This window comes from Corapipo altera, unplaced genomic scaffold (genome assembly GCF_003945725.1).
Source record: "Corapipo altera isolate COAL_440 unplaced genomic scaffold, ASM394572v1 1, whole genome shotgun sequence".
Lineage (NCBI taxonomy): Eukaryota > Metazoa > Chordata > Aves > Passeriformes > Pipridae > Corapipo > Corapipo altera.
In genome coordinates, this window is record NW_020884873.1 from 55161 (window position 1) to 78215 (window position 23055).

A 23055-nucleotide genomic window follows, 5' to 3' on the forward strand; every position below is an offset into this window, starting at 1 on the left:
CCAATGCCTGATTACCCTTTCTGTGAAGAATTTCTTCCTAATATCTAACCTAAACCTCCCCTGGCAGAGCTTAAGACCATGCCCTCTTGTCTTACTGATAGCTGCCTGGGAGAAGAGACCAACCCCCACCTGGCTACAACCTCCTTTCAGGGAGTTGTAGAGAGTGATGAGGTCTTCCCTGAGCCTCTTCCAGGCTACTGTCTCCAGTAGTTTATGATATAGTGAGTTTAATAAAAAAAAACTTTATTTTTAGTTTTGAAATACTTTTTTTAAAGTGCTTTGAAAGTTGCAGTCGAGGAACAGTGACTTTTTCATGAGTGGCATAATGATCATATTGTCCCTCTGTCTTTATGGACATGCTGAGGACATTTCAGAATAAAATGCATGGTTGTAATCATACATGGTAGTGGCCAGCGACCTCACATCAGAAACTGGCTTTGACTTTTTTGCAGACAAGCATGTGCTGTTCTGCTGAAGAGGTCACAGCACAGTGGAAAAAACCAGACCTGCCTGGAAGGCTTTGCTGCTTATTCACATGTAGAGTTTCTTCAGGTGCGAGTGTTTGCTCTGGGTGCCCCTCCCTGCTCTCTGCAGCTTCATATTTTTTGCTCCATTTAACCAAGAATGAGCAAGGTAATTGGTTTTCCTCTTTAATGTTCTTCCTGTTTAGTGTCAGCACATCAGCCATCCCTGGCAGAATGGGATGTGTTTTTACCTGGTACACAACTTGGTGCTTATCTCTTACTATTTAGGTTTGTTTTTCCCTGATGGTTTCTTGTCAGGGAGATGCTTCCATCTTGTCACAAGACGCTTTAGGTGGAAGTTCTGTATTTTGTTTCTGCTGTTCACTCTTGTGAGTGGGAGCCTTTCCCCTCACAGCTGTAAGAAATCAGCTTTCCACTGTTTACCTCTCCCAAGGCTCTGGCAGGGGCCATCACATGGTGGCAGGGCCTTGAGGAAGGAAGAAGTACTGCATGTGTCACTGTGTGACAGCCAGCCTGCTAAATCTTATCTACTGTGTCCTTGGTAACATGGCCAACTGTTTCTTTACACTGAGCTGGCAAGGAGGAACTGTGCAGGGGAAGAAGGATTTTGTTGCCTTTTCGTTTTTTTTTTTGTTTTTTTTTTTGTTTATGCACGTGTTAGATGTTGCACTGAAACAGGATGTGTAGTATCACGAGTTTTCAGTTTGTTTTTCTGACTTTGCATTTAGTTACTGTAATTTCACCACAGTTTGTGACTTTGGAGACACAGCAGTATTTGGCATCTGAGAACAGGACCCAAAATAATGGAAGTGGGTGTGTCCTTGTGGAGGTAGTTTTTACCAGAGACCCAGTGGCCTGCAGAAAAAGCACAAAGTAGGGAGGTGACAGAGTTGCAAGGTGCAATCAGTCTCTACTCCTGAGGGAGAAAGAGAGCTGTGAGGGTCTGCAGCTTCAGAGGTACCAACATATACAGGCATAGCTTAAACCAGGGTTTGGAGGTGAGAGCATGTAGGTTTCAAGCTTGAATCTCTGGGAAATGGAGTCTTTAAATGGGAGATTTATCTTGCTCTATGGGGGGCTCCAGTTCAATCTCTGGGTGCCAGGAGGCAGATCTGAGGGGCTTGGCCAGCCCTGACCATAGAAGACCTCAGCCTATTTTTTACTCTGAACTCAAATCAATCTAGGAGCATATCTTGGTGGATCTCCCATCTTCTCAGAGCTGATAAGGCTTTTTGTCTTCACACTAGTATTTGTTCTTTAATCCCACCTGCTTAAATAATAAGCCCCGACTGTAGGCAAGGATGACCAAGTGCTCCTACTATCCACCTGTGGTGGTTACTGTATGGGAAGGGTGTGTTTATCCCCTCAGGGAAACCTGGACAGGAAGAAACCATGAACTGCCCCAGGCTGGTCAGAACCAGTTCTGGATGGCTATGAAACCGGTGCTGCCATCTGGTGTGACTGAGCTCCAGCAGATGGGAAGCACCCGTGTGTGTGTTTCCCCAGTCCCCCTGGCAGGTGAGAAGGAGGGCAGCACCTCACCTCAAAGGGGCCAAGTTGCTGAGGGGCCTGCTAGCTGGGCCACCCCTGCCAGGCAGCGGCCCTGGGGCCAGCAGCCCACCCACCCAGGAGCTCTAGGACACAGGAGTGATGAAGGGAAGCATCAAGCACCCGGCATCACCCTCCGAGCCACCCTTGCTTTCAGGGAGGGATTGGGATGGCCTGGATGTAATCTATGGTGAAAACAAGGGAAGCAGAGAGGAGGACAGGGTTTGGTGTTTGGCTTAAGCAGAGGCTGGAGAAGGGGGAGAAAGGCATTTACTGATTTGTTCTTCTGTGTTCTCTCCCCCCCCCCCCAGTACCCAAATCGGTGAAATAAAGTTTTTGTTAACTGGCAATAAATTATCTTAGATTGCCCTGAGATGAGGTTGTTTTGCCTGGGACAGGAGCTGTTGGAGATTGTGCATGATACCCTGACATGGCCCAAAACTGGAGTAATGAGGACTATGGAAGGAGCCATGATCCTGATCCTGGCAATACACACTGGGGGAAGCGGCACAGCCAGCAGATGTCCAGGACTGAGTGCAGACAGTATGCAAATACCTGAAGAAAAGAGGGACCTGGGGGGGACCATTGCTGAGTGGGAAGGTCACTGGGAAGAGATAGACAGATGCTTCCTCCACACCTGGGCCCCAGTGGCCTGGTGTAGTGCTGTCTCGACATGTAGGATCCAGAAGCACTAGCTGGGGATCCGTGGAGGGTTTGGCTGGGGCTTGCCAGGTGCTGCAAATGAGGCTTCAGAGAGACCAGGACTGCTGGGGAAGGGGTGGCTTTGTGGTGTATATTACATTCACATTGGTGAGGTGTTAACTACTAGTCTGCAGGGACAAGGGATGGAGTTTGTAATGAATACACATTAAGATTGTGATGATGTTAAAGGTGGAGTTTGTATAAGGGTGAAAGCAATTCTTAATATATCTTTCAATTAAAGTGAAGGGTAGGATGTAAAGAACATAAATTGCAGAGGGTATCAGAGGATGGCACTGGTGACCTGAGTGCAGATCATGAACTACTCAGTGCCAGCCAGGAGCAATTCCAGCTACCACTGAAACTGATATAAACACCCTGTCTCATGCCAGAATTTAAACCTACAGTGCTGTGACTCAGGAACACTGCTGGAGACATGGGTGCACTCTTTGAAGGAGGTCCATGCTGAAAGGGCTTACTTCTGAGAGGGTGGCAGCTGGTGGATGATTCATGCTTGAACAAGGAAACCCCTGAAATCACTATGGCCACTGGGTAACTCATGTGGGAGAAGTAATGCACTGAAAAGAGTGGTCTAAACCCTTGGCTCTCCCTGCATCATAGTAAGCATTGTACCTTTGTTGTTCAATAAAAATGTGTATTTGATCTCAGTAGAGCTCTCTCACCTCAGCCTGGGGATTACTAAGGGGTTTAGGGCTTGCTTCATTTAGGAAGCTGCAAAACAAAGGTTTTTGGATTGTATTCTCAGGAATTGAAAGTGGAACTTTTGAAAAGAACGTCCTAACGTGCTTGTTTTCCCTTGGAACCCAAGTGCAATGTCTAAGATTATGCATTTGTTTACCTGCCCAGTAGTAGGAAACAGAAAGGTGACACAGCCACAAAATCAAATACCTCCTCATCTCACCTGGTATTGTTAAAGGAGCCTTGATTGTTTTAATGTCTTGAATTTGAGTGTCACGTAGAAAGGAGATTTGGGGGGATCAACTCCTTGAGACTTACTCTCCATGTGTCCCCTGTGCCAGACAGGCTCCACAGTGGGTATCCATTCATGTAGAGGTGTGTGGGCAGCTCAGGTGCTCAGCTCTGCTATCACTGGGTTGCTGGGACGCATGTCCCTGCACCAGGCTGGGATCTGCCAGGGGGAGAGAGGCAGAAGGGGTTGGTGGGCATAGGACTATAGGGGTGAGCAAACCCCCGATGCTGCAGCGCTGAGGGAGGGCTTGGGGCCCCCAGCTGCAGCCCTGGGGCTGTGGGGCCAGGGCAGCAGTGGGATGGGGTGACTGGGCTGAAGGGAGCTGCCAGAGGAGATGGATGGAGCTAGATGGGCCATCATCCCTGAGCTAGGTACCCTGGGCTCACAGGAGTAGATGCTGCCAGGGAAAGTGGCCCCTGAGGCTGGCAGGGCCAGTGGGGAGGCCAGTAATTTGGGCTCTGCACCGAGGGGCTGAGCCTCCCTTGCCAGCAGACCCCGGGGTTGTGTGTGACAGCTGAAATGTCTCCAGCACCGCCGGGGCTGTGGCCGGCGGGGAGGGGACAAGGCGGGTCGCTGAGGGCTGGCTGCCCTCTGGTGCCCGCTGGAGAACGTGCTGAGGGGCTGTGGCGTCCCAGGGAAAATCCAGGAAAAACCTGTGGAAAAATACTGCCCACTGTGCACCTGTGTGTTTTCTGCTTATGGCTTTTTATTTTAAGGTAGTAAAAACCCTTTTCTCAGTTAGTTCTGGAGTGATAAAACTTCTGGTTATCTCACTCATCCTGAGGAAGTGAATCTTTAGTTCACATTTCTCAGATTTTATTCCAGTGCTCTCAACTGCTGACTATTCTCCTCAGCCAGATAAAGCAAGATAAAGTATAAATGTGTAGTTCAAAGTCTCTCCCTGTTTTCTCCTTAATAATTCCTCATTTTGAAAGAAAATTATTACAGCCCACATTTTATTATTTTTGAACAATTTTACTGTATCTTTCTTTCAAAGAGAACAAACAAAATATAATCACTAAATACATATGCTGTGACTTCATTGCTGCAGGAGGAGAGATGCAATAAAAAAGCTAGATAAACTGATAGGAAGAATATCAAACCAAGCACTGAAGGAGGGCAGGATATAACCATCTTCAGTATTCTGCATTGAATGGGTAGTCCTTGTGAGTTTTGGCCCTGAAGGGAATAAAAGACTTCATTTTAGCCGTAATTTTTTTCAATATATCAAGCTCTAGTAGTACTTAGAGAAGCCACCAAGGCGGGATCTGAACTTTGTAACTGTAGAATGATTTTTTCCCCAGATTTTTTTCCTGCACAGTGTATAGTTTTTGTACATTTGGACCATCCAAATCACTTCATCATTCAGGGTCTTGACATTCTAGGCAATATTTAAATATAAAACCTCTGTGTATATGGTTTTCATTATTTAAGCTTGGAAAAAAACAAATACTAAATGCTACCACTTACATGCTCATTGTATAGACTCTCCAGTTTCTGTTAAAGCTGAAAATAGTTGCCATCTCCTCTTTAGTCAATTTGAAGTCAAACACCTAACAAGAGAAAACAGCTGGAATTCACTTCTCTGAGCAAACCAGAGACTGTAAGCAAAATCTACAGAATTAAAGAACAAATCTAAAAGGGAGAGGAGCTGGTTAGCTGAAATTACTGTTTCATGGAAGAGAAAAAGGCATCTCTCTGTATTAGTAAGAATGTATTAGCAGAGGAAATAAAAAAAAATATATCCAAAGTTGCAATTACACATGCCAGCTGTTGCAGGACACTTGGAAAGCACTTGCATCTGCCACTTGTGCATCTTTCTGTTCTATTCCAAAGGAACATCTACAAGCCTATCTATCAATCTATCTATTTTGAAACCCTAATGACCAGTTTCAGTCAATTAACAAAGGAGTAACACAGTTTATGGACACCAGGACTATTTTCTTAATGCGAAGCCTTTTGTAGTGTGCTACTGCACTCAAGTGCCAATCAAGCACCACGTGCCAATTCATCTGCAGAACAGGAGACACCATGTAAAGTGACTGCTAAAATTACCAGCATACTGTTACCCAAACTTGGTTCATTCCTGCTTTTCAACTGTAGCCTTAAATGTAGCCCTCAGTAGAGTGTGTAGGTAGACAGACAAAAACTCGTCCTCTTGTCCGAGGAGAAGCTGGGAAGGGTGATGTAAAGTAAGATATGCAGGTATTCCCAGAAATGCCGGGGCAGTGGAAAGAATTCAGAAGTTTATTTAGAAGGCCAGAACACAAGAAATGTACAAATTCCTGACAGTGCTATTTAAGGACCGGGCTCTAGGGAGGAAAAGGCAAGTTCCCACCCTCTCCAGGGCCTTTAGTATCGTCTCTGTTTCTCCCCTGCCTTCCCAAGGCCTCTGTACATGTCTGTTGGGGTTATCTCTCTCTGGCATAGAAGAGAGAGACATAACATAGCTCTCTTTGCAATCCCCTCTGGGCTGCAGAAGGGGAAAAAAAAACATCTAACCCTCTTGAAGGCACTTTGCAAGCTTCCTAAGCGAAAATGAGTTTCTAGCTTTCCCATTACAAATTCTTCCAAAAGCACAAATATTCCTACAAGTGAGAAAGGATCTCTGTTTGCTCTGCAGGGAGAGACTGTGCAGCTCACTCCAAACCCCTCACCTGGAAGTTCTCCACAATGCGCTGTGGTGTGACAGACTTGGGAATCACAATCACATTTCTCTGGATCTGGAAGCGAAGGAGAACCTGCAAGAACAGAATCAGAAAGAGGATGGTTCTTGCTCTGAAGGAAGCAGAGCCTGTTCCAACAGTCATATTCCCTAAGATATACCCTCTTCTGCAGAGCTGCATTTCAAATCATTCCTATCCCTGCAGCCCAGATAGCACTGCCTGGAGAGCAAAGGGGGGAAGTGGTGGAGGCCCCCATGGAAGACCATCTTTCCTATTCAGTTTAGGGACAAACAAATCTTTTCTTACCCACCCAAACTTCTATCAAGATTTTATTCTCTGTAACAGAGGACTTGAGATGAAGACTGAAACATTACAGCATCTGAAGATGGGTCAAGAAAGTGTTTCTTGTTGACAGTCAGAGGACACTTGCACTGCAGGTCACACAGTAAACAGACCTGCACTGCTACCTAACACCACAAGTGACAGGGAAGGAAATGCCACCTTGTCCTGTGTTACAGGAATGGATACCCACTGTCTGGAATCTGTGTACCTGTGCTGTGGATTTCTTGTGCTTGGCTGCAATGTCTTTGATCTTGGGGTCATCCAGGAGGGAAGGATCCTCTGGCTTAGCCCTACACAGGGGAAAGATGTACTTAGTATCTCAGTGCTTTAAGCATAACCCACACCAGTTCCCTTGCAAAGCAATCTTACCATGGTCTGTCAGGAGAGCCAAGGGGACTGTATGCTGTCACAGCAATCCCTTTGGATTGACAGTAGTGTACCAGCTTCTCCTGGGTAAGGTATGGATTGCATTCGATCTACCAACAGAAGAGTATAGAGATTGATAGCAGTACAACTGCTGTAACTCACTCCAGGGATTATCTCCTAATGCACTTAAAGGTTGGTATTTGTCCTCATGTGCTTGTCTTTGCAAAGTATTATTCAGTCTTAGTTTTCTACAGCACCTATTTTTACAGTGAGATTTCTTGTATATCTGGGTTATTGCTCAGAAGAAAAAGCATTTCATAAGGCTTATCCCTGAGTTTTTTGGCACCAAGAAGGCACATTCTGAGATGCTTCTTGGATTTCCAAGCAGTAGCTGAGCAAATATTGAGAACCCTCATACCTTGTATGTTCAACTGTAATGTGGAGTGGGATTAGAAGGACATGCAGCATCTGCTTTGTAACCATTCCTTATGTGTTCTAGTCATAAAAATCCCTTTCTTGTGAGTTTGTGTGAATGTGTTACATAGATACTGTAGTTTGGGACAGAAATGCATTTTTCCCTTTTAGCATGCTCTTTTTCTATAACTACATGCAGAGAAAGGCTCTGGAGACTGAGTGAATTTAGTACTTTACGTGAACTTGCAAGAACTAATGAATTCAGAACTGCAAGAGGTGTCTGAGTCTGTGTAATATTCCTGGGAGAGATAAGTATCTACAGCAGGTTCTGTAGCACAGAAGAAGGCAGTAGCTTTGCGTGCAGACAAAGACTAGGTATTTTTTTTGATATCTGTATATGTACACATTTTGTGTTTTATTTTATATAAATAAAAAAATCTTCAGGGCAGATATCATGAAGCCACTGCTTCTGCACAACAGTTAAAACTGACCCCCCTTTTCCAGCTGGGTGACTGAGTGAACTGTGCATGCCTGCATGAGAAGAAATGTGAGTTATTTGAACAATTATCTGCTATTAATAAGAGATGGCTGCCATCACTAATAAGAGAACAATTATTGTATTTTAAGAAGTTCTTGTTGTAATTTGTGTACCACAACTTCATTCCCTATCTGGACACAGGAGATCTACAACATCTTTACATATACCCAGAAGTAATCAGAGGGTGTTCTTGTGCTGTGTCTATTTTCTTCTCCCTCTTGCATCTCCTCACACAACTGTAATCAGATCCTTATAATGCCTGAAAAAACTAGTCACCTGAAGTCTCTTTGCAGCTTACCTGGACATTTGCAGGCTTGTACTTCAGTCCTGGCTTGTTCAGGATTCTTTCAATCTGCTCGTGGTTAAAGTTGGAGACTCCAACGGCTTTTACCAGACCACAGTCCACCAGCTCTTCCATGGCCTGATACAAAGAGGAGCAAAGTCAACATCCAGTGTGCAAGACAAGGCCTGAAGACATTATACCTGGTTTGTCTTTGTTTCCTTCATGGGAAGGGAAAGACAACTATTTGGAGTTGCAAAGTTTGTCTCTTGAGGGAAAGCGTGCACTGGTGTATTTGTGCCATGTCTTCCATCTCACCCAAACCCAAAGGCTCCTTCTTGAGATGGCAGAAATTCACATAATGATAAGTTACTTAATAATGATAAACAATAATGTGTTGAGTGAGCACTAGGGGGCTGTACTGCAGCTATGGACAAAATCACAAACTAATTTATTTCAGCAAAGTGTATTTGAGCAGTTTAAGAATGGTAGTAAAGACAGTTCTGTTTCTGTTATGGTCAAGCAATCTGGTCTGCAGCTCTGCCGAAGATTATCAGCTTCACTAAGCATGTATGTTTTAAAAAACAACACTGTATACAGTCTGATAAATGCATAAGAACTTTGTGACTGCTAAAGGTAATGAAAGCATGGAAAAGACTGCCAGTGACAGCAAACATGCTTCTCCCACTGTGACTGAACTTACCTCCCATGTATCTAGAAAATCTGTGTTGCTGGGTATAGACATGCCTTTGTCATCTTTGGGGTACAGCTCCTCTCCTGCCTGTCAATGAGAGAGAAAATGCTTGAAACACTCATTATTGGGAAGTTAATAGCAAGACAACTGAAGACAACATTAACTACTAGTAGAGAAAATACTAATATTTGTCTACATAGTTCATGCAGGTTTATGGTCTTTTGCCAGCAACCATTCCTAGTAGGAGGGACAGGATGAAGTAAAGTCGTGACTCACTAAAACACACACAGATAAACAAATCATACCACTTGTGGAACAAAGTGGAAGAAAGAAGCTTCTCGTACTCCTCTATCATGCCTTTAAGAGAGAACTGTTTTTTCTGAAGGGCCTGTTAAGGTCCTAGAAACATTTAAGTCAGGTTTAAGGTGAGCCACATCTCCTGAAAAATGTATTATGCAAACACACAGGTCTCTTGTGAGGGGACCCTCAGTTTAAATTTGTGGCACTCGGAAAATCAGAAAATCCCAGGTGTACAAACTCACAAATAAATTCCCGTATCTCCATATTGCTCCACATCTAGTGTTGTGCAAATGTCAGAGTATTATGCCATGACACTTTTACACAAGGTCTTTGTTCAAATAAAACCTACCATGACAGCTTAGAAAGTATGACAAACAGTTGACACGGTCAAAAGCAACAGACAGGATGGAGGCCTTAACCTTTTTGTAGCAGAAAGGAAAAGCCAAGGCTAGACATGGACTGAGACATGAAGTATGAGATGTACTTTATGTAATTCTGACACAGATGTCAAAAAAAATCTCACCTTTTGAAATTCAAGGTCTGTGGAACAACTTTAAGACTCCTACAGCAAAGGTCAGCTCAATCTGTGCTATATTAAGGACTCAGTAATTAAAGAAGGAAATGGAAGACAGAAAGAGTCTCTTGTTCTGTGATTCTGTAACATGCAGAGGAAAGAATTTCTGTCAGGTAGCAAAGTACAGCCTTCCTTCCCACAAAGCAGAGAAGGATGATTTAGCCAAAAGTAAAGCAGCACAACTCAAGCTTGCAGCTGGGAGGCCTGATCTTAGTGCTGGGTCTGCCTCTCCATTATCAAAAGGGCAGAGGACGCTGTGCAAGCCTCACTCTCGGGGGCAGAGACCAGGAGCGTGGCTGACATGGCCAGAGTAAAGCTGAATGGGCAGCACTGTCACAGTGCTGGTACACACCAGACACATGCTCTTTCTGGAGCTGCAAGTGCTCCTGGCAGTTTTGAGGAGCTCTCCCAGGAGGAAAAGCCAAGGGCATTGCTGTTACTGTACCTTCAACCCAGTAGGCCAGTGGATGAGGTAGAGATCCAGATAATCCAGTTTCAGGTCAGCAAGAGTCTTCTGGCAGGCTCCCTTCACCAGAGGCTTCTCGTGAAACGTGCACCACAGCTAGGGGTAAAAAACAAGGCACACTGTGACCTCCTGGGTTAGATATCTTGGAACCCTTCTGTACTGTTCCAGCAAGAACCTGTTTCCTTTGGAAGGTGATGTGGAATTAGGCCACCCTATTTCTTTTCAGATGGGGCTTGCTCTCTAAGCAGGACTGGGCAATGGCCTCTGATACCAAGGGCAGTATGTGCTGTGGTGGCATATGTGATCAAAAAGGGTTGTAAACTAAAAACTGACCCTGTTCCATTAGTCAAGATATGCAAAAGCCACTTATTACAGGCAGATATGGGTTAAAGAGCTCTTTTTAAATTAATAGTTTCAGTGGTGAGCCAAATACAGAATTTCCAGCAGAAGCAAGGAAAAACCAGGACACTTTCTGGGACCATTTAAGCTTAACACATACTTTGAACAATCCCATGAAAATGGAGAATGTGAAGCATATCTTAGATAACTCTATACAAAAAACAGTGACAAAAAGCACCTTTCATCAGTATTGGTCTGAACTATGTTCTGAATTACTCCACGCTATAGCACACAACCTTTCCCCCTGCTCTGAATTTCCCTCTAAACAAAGCAGACCTTCCCCTAGATCCTAGGTCACTATATCCTTACCTTACTGACGACGAAGAGGTGTTCTCGTTTCACAACACCTTCCTTGATTTTCTGCTGGATCCCTTCCCCAATTTCACTCTCATTTTGGTACACATAGGCACAGTCAAAGTGGCGGTACCCGGCATCGATGGCAGCCATCACTGCAGCTTTGACTTGCCCAGCTGCAGACTGAAAACAGAAGGTTAAGATCCCAAATCAAAGCATACAGGCTATTTCCTAGTTATTTCATCATCATTATCATCATCATCATCATGGCTGGGCTTCGCAAATGAAGATTTGGGGAGGGCTCTACCCATGTTTGTTACAAGCGCGTTGGTGGCTAAAAAGGCCAATACGAGATAGACAAGTCTGGTTGCAAAAGGCACAGCAGAAAGACTCCTTAGGTGGTATATTCTGCAAGGCACGATTCTTTCTGTGTTGCTTTTTCTCCTCCAGAGTGATCCCGTGTGCTTTCTGAAAAGCATCAGCAGCATTATAGATGGTGTGTCTCCAGACCTCCCGATTGGAGGCCAGAGTAGACCGGTTATGTTGATCAATATGGCCAAGGCTGAGATGTTGTTTCAGGGAGTCCTTGTATCTTCTCTTCGGGGCTCCTCTCTTGTGGCAGCCGGTGGCAAGTTCACCATAAAGCAAGATCTTAGGGAGGCGGTGGTCCTTCATCCTGGAGACGTGCCCTGCCCAGCGCAGCTGAGTTCTCAGTAACATGGCCTCAATACTTGTGACTACTGCTTGTTCTAGAACAGATGTATTGGTCACATAATCTGACCAGTGGATATTTAGGATTGAACGGAGGCAGCGTTGATGGAAGCGTTCTAGGAGTCACAGGTGGTGGTGGTAGATGTCCCATGGGTAGATGACTCATGATTCGGAACCATATAAGAGAGTAGACAGCACTATGGCTTTGTAAAAACTGATCTTTGTACTTTTCTTCAAGTGTTGATTTCGCCAAACTCTTTTATGAAGCTTTCTGAAGGCACTATATGCCTTTGCTAACCTGTTGTCTACACCTTAGTCATCCACATCACCGTTAAGTATTGTACCATTCTCTAGCCCAGCTCCTGCTGGGGCACATCCCACCTGTAATTTGAAGCTGCTTCTTTCAGAGACAGAAGAGATGTGCATTTCTGTGTGTTTCTATATCCTGACGGGGGTAAGAGCTGTGCACAAAGAAATGTTGGCATATCTTCTTCATACAGATTTAGCAACGTTTGTTTTCAGTCATTTTATGGTTCACTGATTTTGTAGTCATTGTAACAGCAGTGCAAACTGCTTTGTCAGAACTTGCTTGAAACGCATGAATGGTCTTCTAAAGCCATATCTTACTAACAGATGATTCCCAGTGACCTCGCCCAGGATTAAAGTTACTCAGCACTGAAGCAGCAGACAATCCGAGTGCCCCACTGCATCGGCACGGAAGCCTTGGCTGCGGGAAGGGCTGGGGAGCGGCAGGGAGAGGGGCCGCGGGAGCCTGGCCGGGACGGGAGAAGATGGGATCCGCGCATCCCTGGGGAGGGGGTTGCCGGGTGCGTGAGGGAGGGAGGGAGCCGACTCTCCTGGGCTGGGAAGACCCAAGAGTCAACTCTCTCCCATGGCAGGAGGGGAACGGCAAGGACAGAGGGCACGCTAGGCAAAACAGCTTCAAAAGCAGCGTGGGGCTCCGCCTGCAGGGACGACTGGAGCCAGAGGGCATCCTTGGCGGTATCCCGGGCGGGATGCTGAGGGCACCGACAGCGCTGCGCTCCGGCCCGGGCTGTCGGTGGGGACGGGTCACCGAGCCGAACTGAGCCGTGGTGCCCCCGCTTCATCCCCAGTTCAGAGCGCTCCGGAGGAGATCGCACCGGGCGCAGACCCAGCCCCGCTGAGAGCAAGGGACCGCGGCGCGACCGGGGGCACCACCGACATCCCCCTTACCTTCCATGTGCCCAGCCCCATGAGGGGCATCTTGGCCCCGGTGTTGAGCTGCACGCAGGTCGCCATAGCTCCAGCCGGGAATGCTGCTCCGTCGAGCAGCATTTAATGACGGCCGTGCCGTGCCCGCCCCGTCCCGGGACCTGCCCACACGGGACAGCCACCGAGCTGGGGCGGGTCAGTGCCGCATCTCCCCGAGTCCTCGGAGCTGCTCTCTCCGCGGATGTGGGTTGTGAGCCTCGGGACAAGGAAGGGCTCTGAGCCCATCGGCTGGATCAGCGTGTCCCCGCGGCAGCGATGGTGGTCCAGGCTCTTGCAGAGCTCCCGTGGTGTCTGTGTGAATCTGGAGCTTTCAGCCCTCAGTGCCCCTCAGAAGGTGGGATGATGTTTGTGGTAACAGGAGAGGAAAAGTGAGCTGCTCTGTAGGTGTAAATTAGAAAGCAGTGAAATTTGGAGAATAATGTTATTTTTAGTGCTGGGAGAGGTTTCTTGCTATGTTTTTTGAAGAAAAGATGTTATGTTAGGGCCACCTAAGAAACTTTGCTGATTGCTCCTGCTTGGCGAATTTATTCAGGTGCAAGCGTTGTTTGGACTATAATGGTGCATTTTTCTCTGTGTGCCTTTCCCACAGCAGATGTCCAGCTCTTTGTAGCTTTGTACTGGTTTTTTTGTCAGCAGCATCAGCTGTCCTCAGCAGGATGTGATGTTTCAGTTACATCACAAAATAGTTATATAATGCAGTGTTTGCCTTTTTTTTTTTTCTTTCTGGATTCCTTCTCTGTAAATTTGCTCTGAGCATGCTCAGACTCATGAGGTTTGGTTCAGAGGTCAATGGAAAGATTGTGATACTAGGAGTGCTGATGACAGTATTAAAAGAAAGCTGTTTGCATGGGAGGCCTGCTGCCATCCCAGTCTAGGGGGTTTCACACTTCCTTTTTTCCTTCCTAATGTCCCTCCCACAGTTCAGAAAAGTGGACACTGTCCATCCACAGAGCTGTAGGGAAGTTCTCTGTGCCAGTCATGGCATTGTGTCTGGTGAGCATTCCTGGTAAGCATTGATGATGGTGGGCAAAGGACTGGAACTAAGGTTATCAGAGGGGCAGAGCAGCTGCACAGAGTGCATACTGTTGGGGAGGTGGACTTAGTGGTGTTAGCTGGGCTCAGAGATCAGTTTTCCATGCCTGACCTCTGTCTTGACCTTAATTATTAGTAGAAGTCATGTGGAGATTTGTCCTGACAAACATTGTTGCCCTTCACAGAAGGTACCCTATTTTAAAACATAATTTTGCTGAGGACTAGCAAGGTTTATGGAAAAAGCACTTCACAATTCTTTTTTTCAAAATAAAACGTTGAGTCATGCCTGTGATTTGGTTTTTCAGGGCAGATGAAGTACCAGATTGCTCTGCTCTCCTATTTCCTGGATGCTCAAGCTAGTGGTGTTCTGCTTTGACTACAGATGTAAAAGGTCTCAGTGTAGGAACCACAAAAATCTATCAGATTTTTGTGTTGCTTCTGCTGCAGCCTGTGAAGGTGGTGCTTAATTTTCCCCAATGGTTTCTTGAATGAGAGATGTCTCTGTCTTTTAAGAGAGGATTTTGGGCAGAAGGTTTGCATTTTGCTTTGTTGTTTGTGCCTGTTGGTGTGAGTCTTTGCCCAGATCACGCCAAGACACAGGATCTGTCAGTTGTTTCTCTATCCTGAAGGTGTGTCTGGGGTTGTCAGATGATGGCAGGGCCTTTGGGAAAGAAGTATCACGTTTGTCAGTGGATGACAACCTGAAATGCTGTGCCATCAAAACACTTCCTAGCTATCCTAGCACTCGCCAGCAAGGCTCACCTGCATCTTCCACCGAAGGGATAGGCTTTGTCAGAGGAAAGCTTTATTCATTCACACAGTTACAGTTAACAGAGACCTGTCCCAGTTACTGTGCCAGTCAGTCAGCACAGAATAGCCTGTGGAGAGAAGGTAACACTTACTCCACTGTCACATTCTGGTTCCACCATGCGCCCCCTGCTTTTATGCAACATCTGGCACCTGCTAAGCACTGTCTCCCCTCTCTCCCCAGTCTCTGTTACTCTGGGTTTTAATAGCCAGGTATCAGCACAGGATACCAACCAAATCAGTCCACAGTGATACCACTGTACAGTTTTCCAGCAGTTTCAGGTGTTGGTCTCCTATTACTTGTTGATCCACAGTCCACTAAGGCTTGTTTGTAAGTAAATTGTCATACTCAGCTGTTCTTGTCAGCACTGCTCTGTCAATCACAGCTTATTATACCAAGTTATTCAACTTTTGATCAGGACAAGATCTTCATGCTCTTGTGACATCATTTAAAATTGAATAGAGATTATTGCTGGGTTAAGAACTGGCTGATGGCTGGGTCCACAGAGTGGTAGTGAATGGGGCTGCATCCAGTTGGTGGCTGGTCACTAGTGGTGTCCCCCAGGGATCAGTGTTGGGCCCAGTCCTGTTTAACATCTTGACTGATGATCTGGATGAGGGGATTGAATCCACCATAAGCAAATTTGCAGATGACACCAAGTTGGGGGGGAGTGGCAATCTGCTAGAAAGCAGGAGGGCTCTGCAGAGACCTGGACAGGCTGGATAGATGGGGCTGAATCCAATGGTATGGGGTTCAACAAGGCCAAGTGTCTCCAGACTGCCTGGAGAGCAGCCAGGCAGAAAGGGACCTGGGGGTTCTGATTGACAGGAAGCTGAACATGAGCCAGCAGTGTGCCCAGGTGGCCAAGAAGGTCAATGGCATCCTGGCCTGTGTCAGGAATAGCGTGGCCAGCAGGACCAGGGAAGTGATTCTGCCCCTGTACTTGGCCCTGGTTAGGCTGCACCTTGAGTGCTGTGTCCAATTCTGGGCTCATCAATTGAAGAAAGATATTGAGGTGCTGGAGCATGTCCAAAGGGCAATGAAGCTGGTGAAGGGTCTGGAGCACAAGTCCTGTGATGAGAGACTGAGGGAGCTGGGGTTGTTCAGCCTGGAGAAAGGAGGCTCAGGGGAGATCTTATGACTCTCTACAACTCCCTGACAGGAGGTTGTAGCCAGGTGGGGGTCAGTCTCCTCTCCCAGGCAGCTATCAATAAGACAAGAGGGCATGGTCTTAAGCTGTGCCAGGGGAGGTTTAGGTTAGACATTAGGAAGAAGTTCTTTACAGAGAGAGTGATCAAACATTGAAATGGGCTGCCCAGGGAGGTGGTAGAGTTACCATCCTTGGAGGATTCAGAGACTGGATGTGGCACTTAGTGCCATGGTCTAGTAGACAAGGTGGTGTTGGGTCGAAGGTTGGACACAATGATCTCAGAGGTCTTTTGCAACATAGTTGATTCTGTAATTATTTCCAATGACATTGTTAATGCAAGTTGCTTCGTTTGTTAATTTTCACATTAGAGTAGAACTTCCAAACCAGCAGTAATCTAAACATTTTTATTTTGGTTAAGAATGAAATTGAACACTAATCTCTGTCCCGTTTCAGCCTGTAAAAAATTACAACTGAATGAAAGCCCAGTATGAGTTGGTATGCATCTGTAGGTCTGGACTTCTCCCATTTATTCTTCTTTCACAGAAAGCTTTGAACTGTGCTCTAGAAGTAAAATTAATTGTTGTCTTTTATCTTCAGGCAGTGATTATGTAGTTCATTCTTTCAGGATGGATCTTTCTTCTGTGTTCACATATCTTTAACCCTGCAGCCTTAAGCGGTGTTGATGCAAGACAGAAGACAAAATCAGTTGCTAGGTTATTCTCTTTTCTGCTTTACTATGTCAGCCATGCAGAGACACTCACCTAATGAGCAGAGAATTATTGTAGCCCATATTTTGTTCTTCAGAACAGTTTTACTATTTTGTTCCACCAAAGAAGAAAAACCCAAAGTCACTGAATACATATGCTGTGCCTTTGCTCACAGGAGAGAGACAGTGTGCAGCTAGTGGGCAACTTCAGAGAATGGTAGAAGCTCATTACACTCCAGAAGCCTCCAGGAGGGCAGGATAAAACCACCTTCAGTATTCTGCATTGAAAGGGTACTCCTTGAGATTTTTGCACCTGGAGGAAATCAAAGAGGAAGGATTACTTAAGGCTGAAATATAAAACCTTCAAGGGAGGCTCTGAATTGAGTAGCAGCAGAATGAATTTAAGAGACTTATTAGTGTAGAAGAAGCATACAGGACCAACAAGTTCATCTTTTTCTATTATTTAGGCACTGAGCAGTGGTGGGACCAAATTACTTTCTAGATAAAAAGTTAAAATTCACACTGCCTACACAGAAAACAGCACTTTCTGCGGCCTTCCAGCCAACAATTCTTGTCTTGCTCTTGGCTTCCAAGGTGCATATCTGCAAGCAGTTGTGCTTTGTACTGCACAATGGATGACCATTCCCTCCCCCAACCACCTATGTAAGAGCTGACATCAGTTTACAATACCTCACAGAAAAAATTATCTTAAGTTTAAAACTGCCTAATGTTCATTTATCCCATATGGACACAGCCAAAGTTATCAACGAGAACCCTCATTCTGGAATTCCTGGCACACAGAGTTTCCTGGAGAACAGATTTACAGTGAATACACAGCGTGACTTATCCTTTAGTCAATAAAGTAAAAAAATATAACTCTGCTAAGATGTTAAATAACAGACTCTTCATCCCCCAAATGATTTCATATTTCAAAATATACCCAATTTAAACAGCTACACCGGTTCCTATGAGATCAAAATGAAGATCATCGAAAATGCAAGAGTTTGAAGGAGACAAATGGCCACTTACGTGATCATTTCACAGATCCTCCAGTTTCTGTTTAAGCTGAGCAGGGTTGCCATCTCCTCTTTAGTCAATTCGAAGTCAAACACCTAAAAAGAGAAACAGCTAGAAACCACCTCTTTAAACAAATCAAATCAGAAGCAAGATTCACAAGATCAAAAAACAAGTTCATATCAGAAAGAGTGCTGGTTACAGGTGATGGCTTCATGAAACAGGGAAAGGAAAAGAAGTATCTTTGGATATTCGATATTCTACTGGCAGAGGGAAGAACCAAACAAAAAAGACTGACGGTTGCAGTCACATGTGCCAGCTATTCCAGGGTGCTTGGTGAGCACTTAAGTGTTGCAGAATGCCTCCATCCTCCATTTGTGAAAGGTGCATCTTTCTGTCCTATACCAAAGAAACAGCTACAACACTTCCATATTCAATAAATCCAGCTATGTTACATCTGAAATCCTGATGTCCAATATCAGAAAAAAACGCCCTTACGTAACAGTCAGAGGAGCTATGTGGTTTGACTCTTCCCTTAATGTGTTGCTTACTCTATATTTTGAGGAATGTTACTAGATTGAGGCTACAAGCCTGCCCACTGTGTCACCCACAAGTCCACAGAACAGAAGACACCATGTAAAGTAACAGATAATGTTATCAGCATAGTGTTTCTAAGAGCTCTGTCTTTTCCTCAGTTTAGTTTTCAATGTAGCCCTGATTTCCAGACAGAAAGGGTGAGCCCAGTCCTGCTGCCCAAGCAGGACATGGCAAGGATGAGAAAGGATCTCTGTTTGCTCTACAGGGAGAAGCTGTGCTGTCCCTGAAGGGCAGCACCCAGCTCACTCCTAATCCCTCACCTGGAAGTTCTCCACAATGCGCTGTGGTGTGACAGACTTGGGAATCACAATCACATTTCTCTGGATCTGGAAGCGAAGGAGAACCTGCAAGAACAGAATCAGAAAGAGGATGGTTCCTGCTCTGGAGGAAGCAGAGCCTGTTCCAACAGCTGTTTTCTCTAAGCTCTGTGCACTTTGGCAGAGCTGCATTTCAAACCATAGCCTGGAGAGCAAAAAGGGAAGCGGTGGAGCCTCACATGGAAGGCCTCCTTTCCCATCCAGTTTTGGAACAACTCCTTTTCTTCCCAGCCAGGCTTTTAGCAGTCTATGCAATGCTTTCATTCTGTGCAAGAAGACTTGAGAGGGGAAAGTGACATCTGAAGATGGGTCAAGAATCTTTTCCTGTCTGAGGGTCAAATAGGCAATAGTAGCATATATTGTAGGCCACAGAGTGGACAATCTGCATGGCTTGTTAACGCCACCAAACAGCACCACAGTTCACAGGCAACACTGTTAGAGGCTGTTCCCTCTCTTCAGACATAGTTTCCTAAATGGCTGTGTTACAGGAATGAGTACCCACTGTGTGGCACTCACCTGTGCTGGGGTTTTGTTGTGCTTGGCTGCAATTTCTTTGATCTTGGGATCATCCAGAAGGGAAGGTGCCTCTGGCTTAGAACTAGACAAGGAGGGTGGGCGGAAGGGAAGAAACAACAAAGAATCACTCTAGAAAGATTCTATCTAGCCTCATCAATTAAAAAACAAAACAAAACATATACATATATATATATATACACACTTGCACCATTACTCAACTAGTCTGAATGTTTCAGACTTAAATCATGCTAACCCAGTTGGAAATTACCCATCAGGACGGCCAAGGGGACAGTATGCTGTCACAGTGATCCCTTTGGACTGGCAATAGTTGATCAGCTTCTCCTGGGAAAGGTATGGATGACACTCAATCTGCCAACACAGAAGCAGAGACAGAGTTGTGGAACTACTGTAGTTTTTCCACACTCCAGAGGTTTTTCTAAATCCTAATTTCCTAATTACAGGCTGCCTTCATCCTACCCTGTGTGACAATACAAGTCTGTAATTCTGTAGAGCACCAACTTTTACATTGAGTACTTATGTGCTTTTTGGATTTTATTCTGAGAGGCTTTATAAAAGTCAATGATTATAGTCAGAATGATAGCTTGTATCTGGATTCTTCATCCCTCCAGAGAGAATGCTTCCTAGGAAAATAATTTGGAATTTGTAAAAAGTGGTTCAGCAAGGTGAGACAAAGTTTAAGTTCTGTGTGTGCCAAGAAATACCCACAGAGTGGGATTTAAAGTACATGCTGTGTCTACTTTCTTTTCATTTTTCCATCTCCTCATTCGACTGTAATTAGATCTTTACAGTCCCTGAAAACTATTCACCTGCAGTCACTTTGCAGCTTACCTGGTTATTTGCAGGCTTGTACTTCAGTCCTGGTTTGTTCAAGATTCTTTCAGTCTGCTCACGGTTAAAGTTGGATATTCCAATGGCTTTTACCAGACCAGCATCCACCAGCTCTTCCATGGCCTGACATAAAGTGGAGCCAAGTCAGCATGCAGTGTACAAGACATGACCTGAGTACATTCTTCCTGACGTTTTTTTCTCTTGTTTCTCTTCATGGGAAGCAGAGTTTTAAAAGCTGCCCATGTATTTTTGTGAATTCTTTCTAGCTAATTCCACATACGTGCACGAGCCCTTCTGCAAGTGCTGAAGCCAACACCACTGCTGAGGACAGATGATGCGACTTTTCCACTCGGATGAACTTACCTCCCATGTCTGTAGAATATCAGTGTTGCTGGGGATAGCCATGCCTGTGGGAAACAGCCCCTCTTCTACCTGTCAGTGACAAAGAAAATGCTTGAAAATCTGTCAAGAAGTTCACTTAATACCATGAGAATTCACAACCAAAACAGTTTAAACTTCTAGTGCAGACAAGAGCACTAATTCTTGTCTACATTCAGTCATTCCTTCCTGAGAAGTGGAAGGAATTTGTGGCATTTTTGCTAGAGACCATTCCCATAAGGACAGGGTTTTCTGCTGGACTCCTGGAAGTCAGGGTTCACCCAAACACCTACAAAGGAAAAAACCCACTCAGAACTATAGACTTCAGTCTCACACATGTTAACTTCAGGTATTGTTCTTTAGTTCCCACTTAGAAAGAACCGTTTTGTTCTTTTTCCAGAGGGGCATCAAGGGACATAATTGGGTACTGGGAAGAGTTTGGTCTACACAATGCCAGATTTGCTGAAAAGACAGTTCTTCCACGACAAAGCTCAGTGTAAAGTTGCCAACACTAGGAAAATCAGAGGAGCCTTTGTGTACAAGCTATGAAAAGACACCAAGACTGAACTGTGTTTAGCAGCTGTTTGTTGCTGTGACCATGAGACAGCTTCATTTTCATGGCTTTGTTAATATAAAGCTAAATTAGAGCATGAAAAAAAGATGAGCATCTCAAAGGCAACAGGTAGAACAGAGACAGAAAGGCAGGACAGAAAGGCTAAAACTAGAAATATTCAAACAGACATCAACTCCTTCACTCATCTTGGGGGCCTAACTTCTCCCACTGAAGTTTCACAGTTTAAATTCCTGTCTCAGTGGAACAAGCAAAGAGAGCTCAATCTGTACCACATTAAGGACTTGGTGATTAAAGAGAGAAATTGAAACCAGAAGTATTACTTTTTGTTCTCTGATTCGGTATCATACAGAGGAAAATTTCAGACAGGCAGCAAAGTGCAGCCCTCCTTCCTACAAGGGCAAATCTGGCATGAACGTACACTTGATTTGCAAGAGAAAGGGAAAGCAGCCTGTCTTATGCTTGCAGCTGGGAGATCTGCCCCTGGTTTTAAGACCATCATTCCCAGGATGAAAGGGTATGGAAACAGCAGTTTCAGGGGCAGAGACCAAGAGCGTGACTCACATGGCCAGAGTAAAGCTGAGCACCAGAGCAGTGCTGACACAGATGACAGACACATCCTTGTCCTTCTCAGTCACAGCAATTGTTAGGCTGTAAAGGCAGAGTCACAAGAAACAAAGCTATGGGTATTGCTGCTACTGTACCTTGAACCCAAAAGGCCAGTGGATGAGGTAGAGATCCAGGTAATCCAGTTTCAGGTCAGCAAGAGTCTTCTGGCAGGCTCCCTTCACCAGAGGCTTCTCATGAAACGTGCACCACAGCTAGAGACAAAAAAACAAGGCACGCTGTGACCTCCTGGGTTAAACCTCTCAGGTGCTCTCCTGAACAGCACAGAAATGTTCCATGTTCTTTGGAAGGCAATATGGAATGAGGCCATCGTAGTGCTCTTCAGCCGCAGCGTGCTCTGGGATGGGACTGGCTCGTGACACTGAAGGCAGTGTGTGCAGTGGCAGCACAGTGTTTGAGCAGGATCATAACAAAGTCCTCTGGTTCCGTTAGTTCAGATATAATTTGTGCTGCCCACTCTGCCTTTTCCTGCAGGTTGGTCTGCAGCTGGCCTCTCCTTATCCATCCCCCAGCACTCTGTCTTCTCAGCAGGGTGCCAGAACACAACAGGTCTGTGGTGCTCAAAGTTGCTGTATATTCTGGGGGGGGGGAAATTAGACTCTTGCCTCCCTTCAGTGTTATTGAAAGAAAGTGGGGGAAGACAGCTGCCACCAGTTAGGGTAAGAGTGATTCTTCTTAAGGGACTCACTCTTCCTATCCAATGGCTACAACATTAACAATTACTGTCAGTGGACAGAAAAGGATCAAACTCTATCACTGTGGTCATGAAGTCGAACAAGATAGTAGTATGAGGAATAATGTCGTTTACATTATGAGCTTCTCCAGTGCTACAGCATTAAACTACTTTAGGTTCCTACTGTAAAAATATCACAGGTAAAGCCAGTTTGTCCATAACCCATGACCATCTGATCCATACCTTACTGACGATGAAGAGGTCCTCTCGTTTCACAACACCTTCCTTGATCTTCTGGTGGATCCCACGCCCAACTTCCTTCTCATTCTGGTAGACGTAGGCGCAGTCAAAGTGGCGATACCCGGCATCGATGGCAGCCATCACCGCGGCTTCCACCTTACCTGGGGGGGACTGACGGGAAAAAGGGTAGGACATGTCTCAGTTTGGGATTTTCACGTACTTTGTCCCTCGGTAGCTGCCGAAGTGGCAGTGCCCGCTGTTACCTTCCATGTGCCGAGCCCCAGCAGCGGCACCTTGGCAGCCCCGAGCCGCGCGTACGCCGCCATGGCCGGGCCGGCAGCGCTCCGCCCCCCCGCTCCCTGGCAGCCAATCAGCGCTCCAGCCCCGCCCCGCTGGCAGCTCCGCCCAATCAGCAGCGGGGCCTGCAGCCAATGGGATCCGTCCGGCGGCCATGGTGGGATAGTGAGGTGGGCGTTTCTCCCGCGGAGGTGCCCGGGGGGGCTGCGGCTTTTCCTGCTGGAAAAGGGTGAAATTCCTTATCAAAGATAAGGGCTGA

The 23055-nt window shown here is 45.7% G+C and overlaps 2 protein-coding genes across 3 annotated transcripts; both read right to left on the reverse strand.

Moving 5' to 3' along the window:
- Nucleotides 1-4687: 4687 nt before the first annotated feature.
- On the reverse strand, nucleotides 4688-13636 carry LOC113955306 (aldose reductase-like). Of its 2 annotated transcripts, XM_027660635.1 has the most exons (10): nucleotides 12983-13636; nucleotides 11072-11239; nucleotides 10343-10459; nucleotides 9033-9110; nucleotides 8348-8470; nucleotides 7101-7207; nucleotides 6940-7021; nucleotides 6381-6464; nucleotides 5194-5276; nucleotides 4688-4902 (listed from the first exon to the last, which is right to left on the reverse strand). In XM_027660635.1, the coding sequence occupies exons 1-10, from the start codon at nucleotides 13082-13084 to the stop codon at nucleotides 4860-4862; spliced, it is 987 nt and encodes a 328-aa protein (XP_027516436.1). In that variant the 5' UTR covers nucleotides 13085-13636; the 3' UTR covers nucleotides 4688-4859. The 2 variants fall into 2 exon arrangements, with proteins under 2 accessions (XP_027516436.1, XP_027516446.1); XM_027660645.1 differs by lacking the exons at nucleotides 10343-10459; nucleotides 11072-11239; nucleotides 12983-13636 and adding an exon at nucleotides 9847-9957 and having other exon boundaries at nucleotides 4689-4902.
- Nucleotides 13637-16399: 2763 nt separating this feature from the next.
- On the reverse strand, nucleotides 16400-22852 carry LOC113955328 (aldose reductase-like). Its single transcript, XM_027660667.1, has 10 exons — nucleotides 22763-22852; nucleotides 22503-22670; nucleotides 21664-21780; nucleotides 20374-20442; nucleotides 20011-20133; nucleotides 19430-19530; nucleotides 19162-19243; nucleotides 18589-18672; nucleotides 17747-17829; nucleotides 16400-17030 (listed from the first exon to the last, which is right to left on the reverse strand). Exons 1-10 carry the CDS (start codon nucleotides 22823-22825, stop codon nucleotides 16988-16990), a joined length of 933 nt encoding a protein of 310 aa, XP_027516468.1. The 5' UTR covers nucleotides 22826-22852; the 3' UTR covers nucleotides 16400-16987.
- Between the last annotated feature and the right edge of the window lie 203 nt (nucleotides 22853-23055).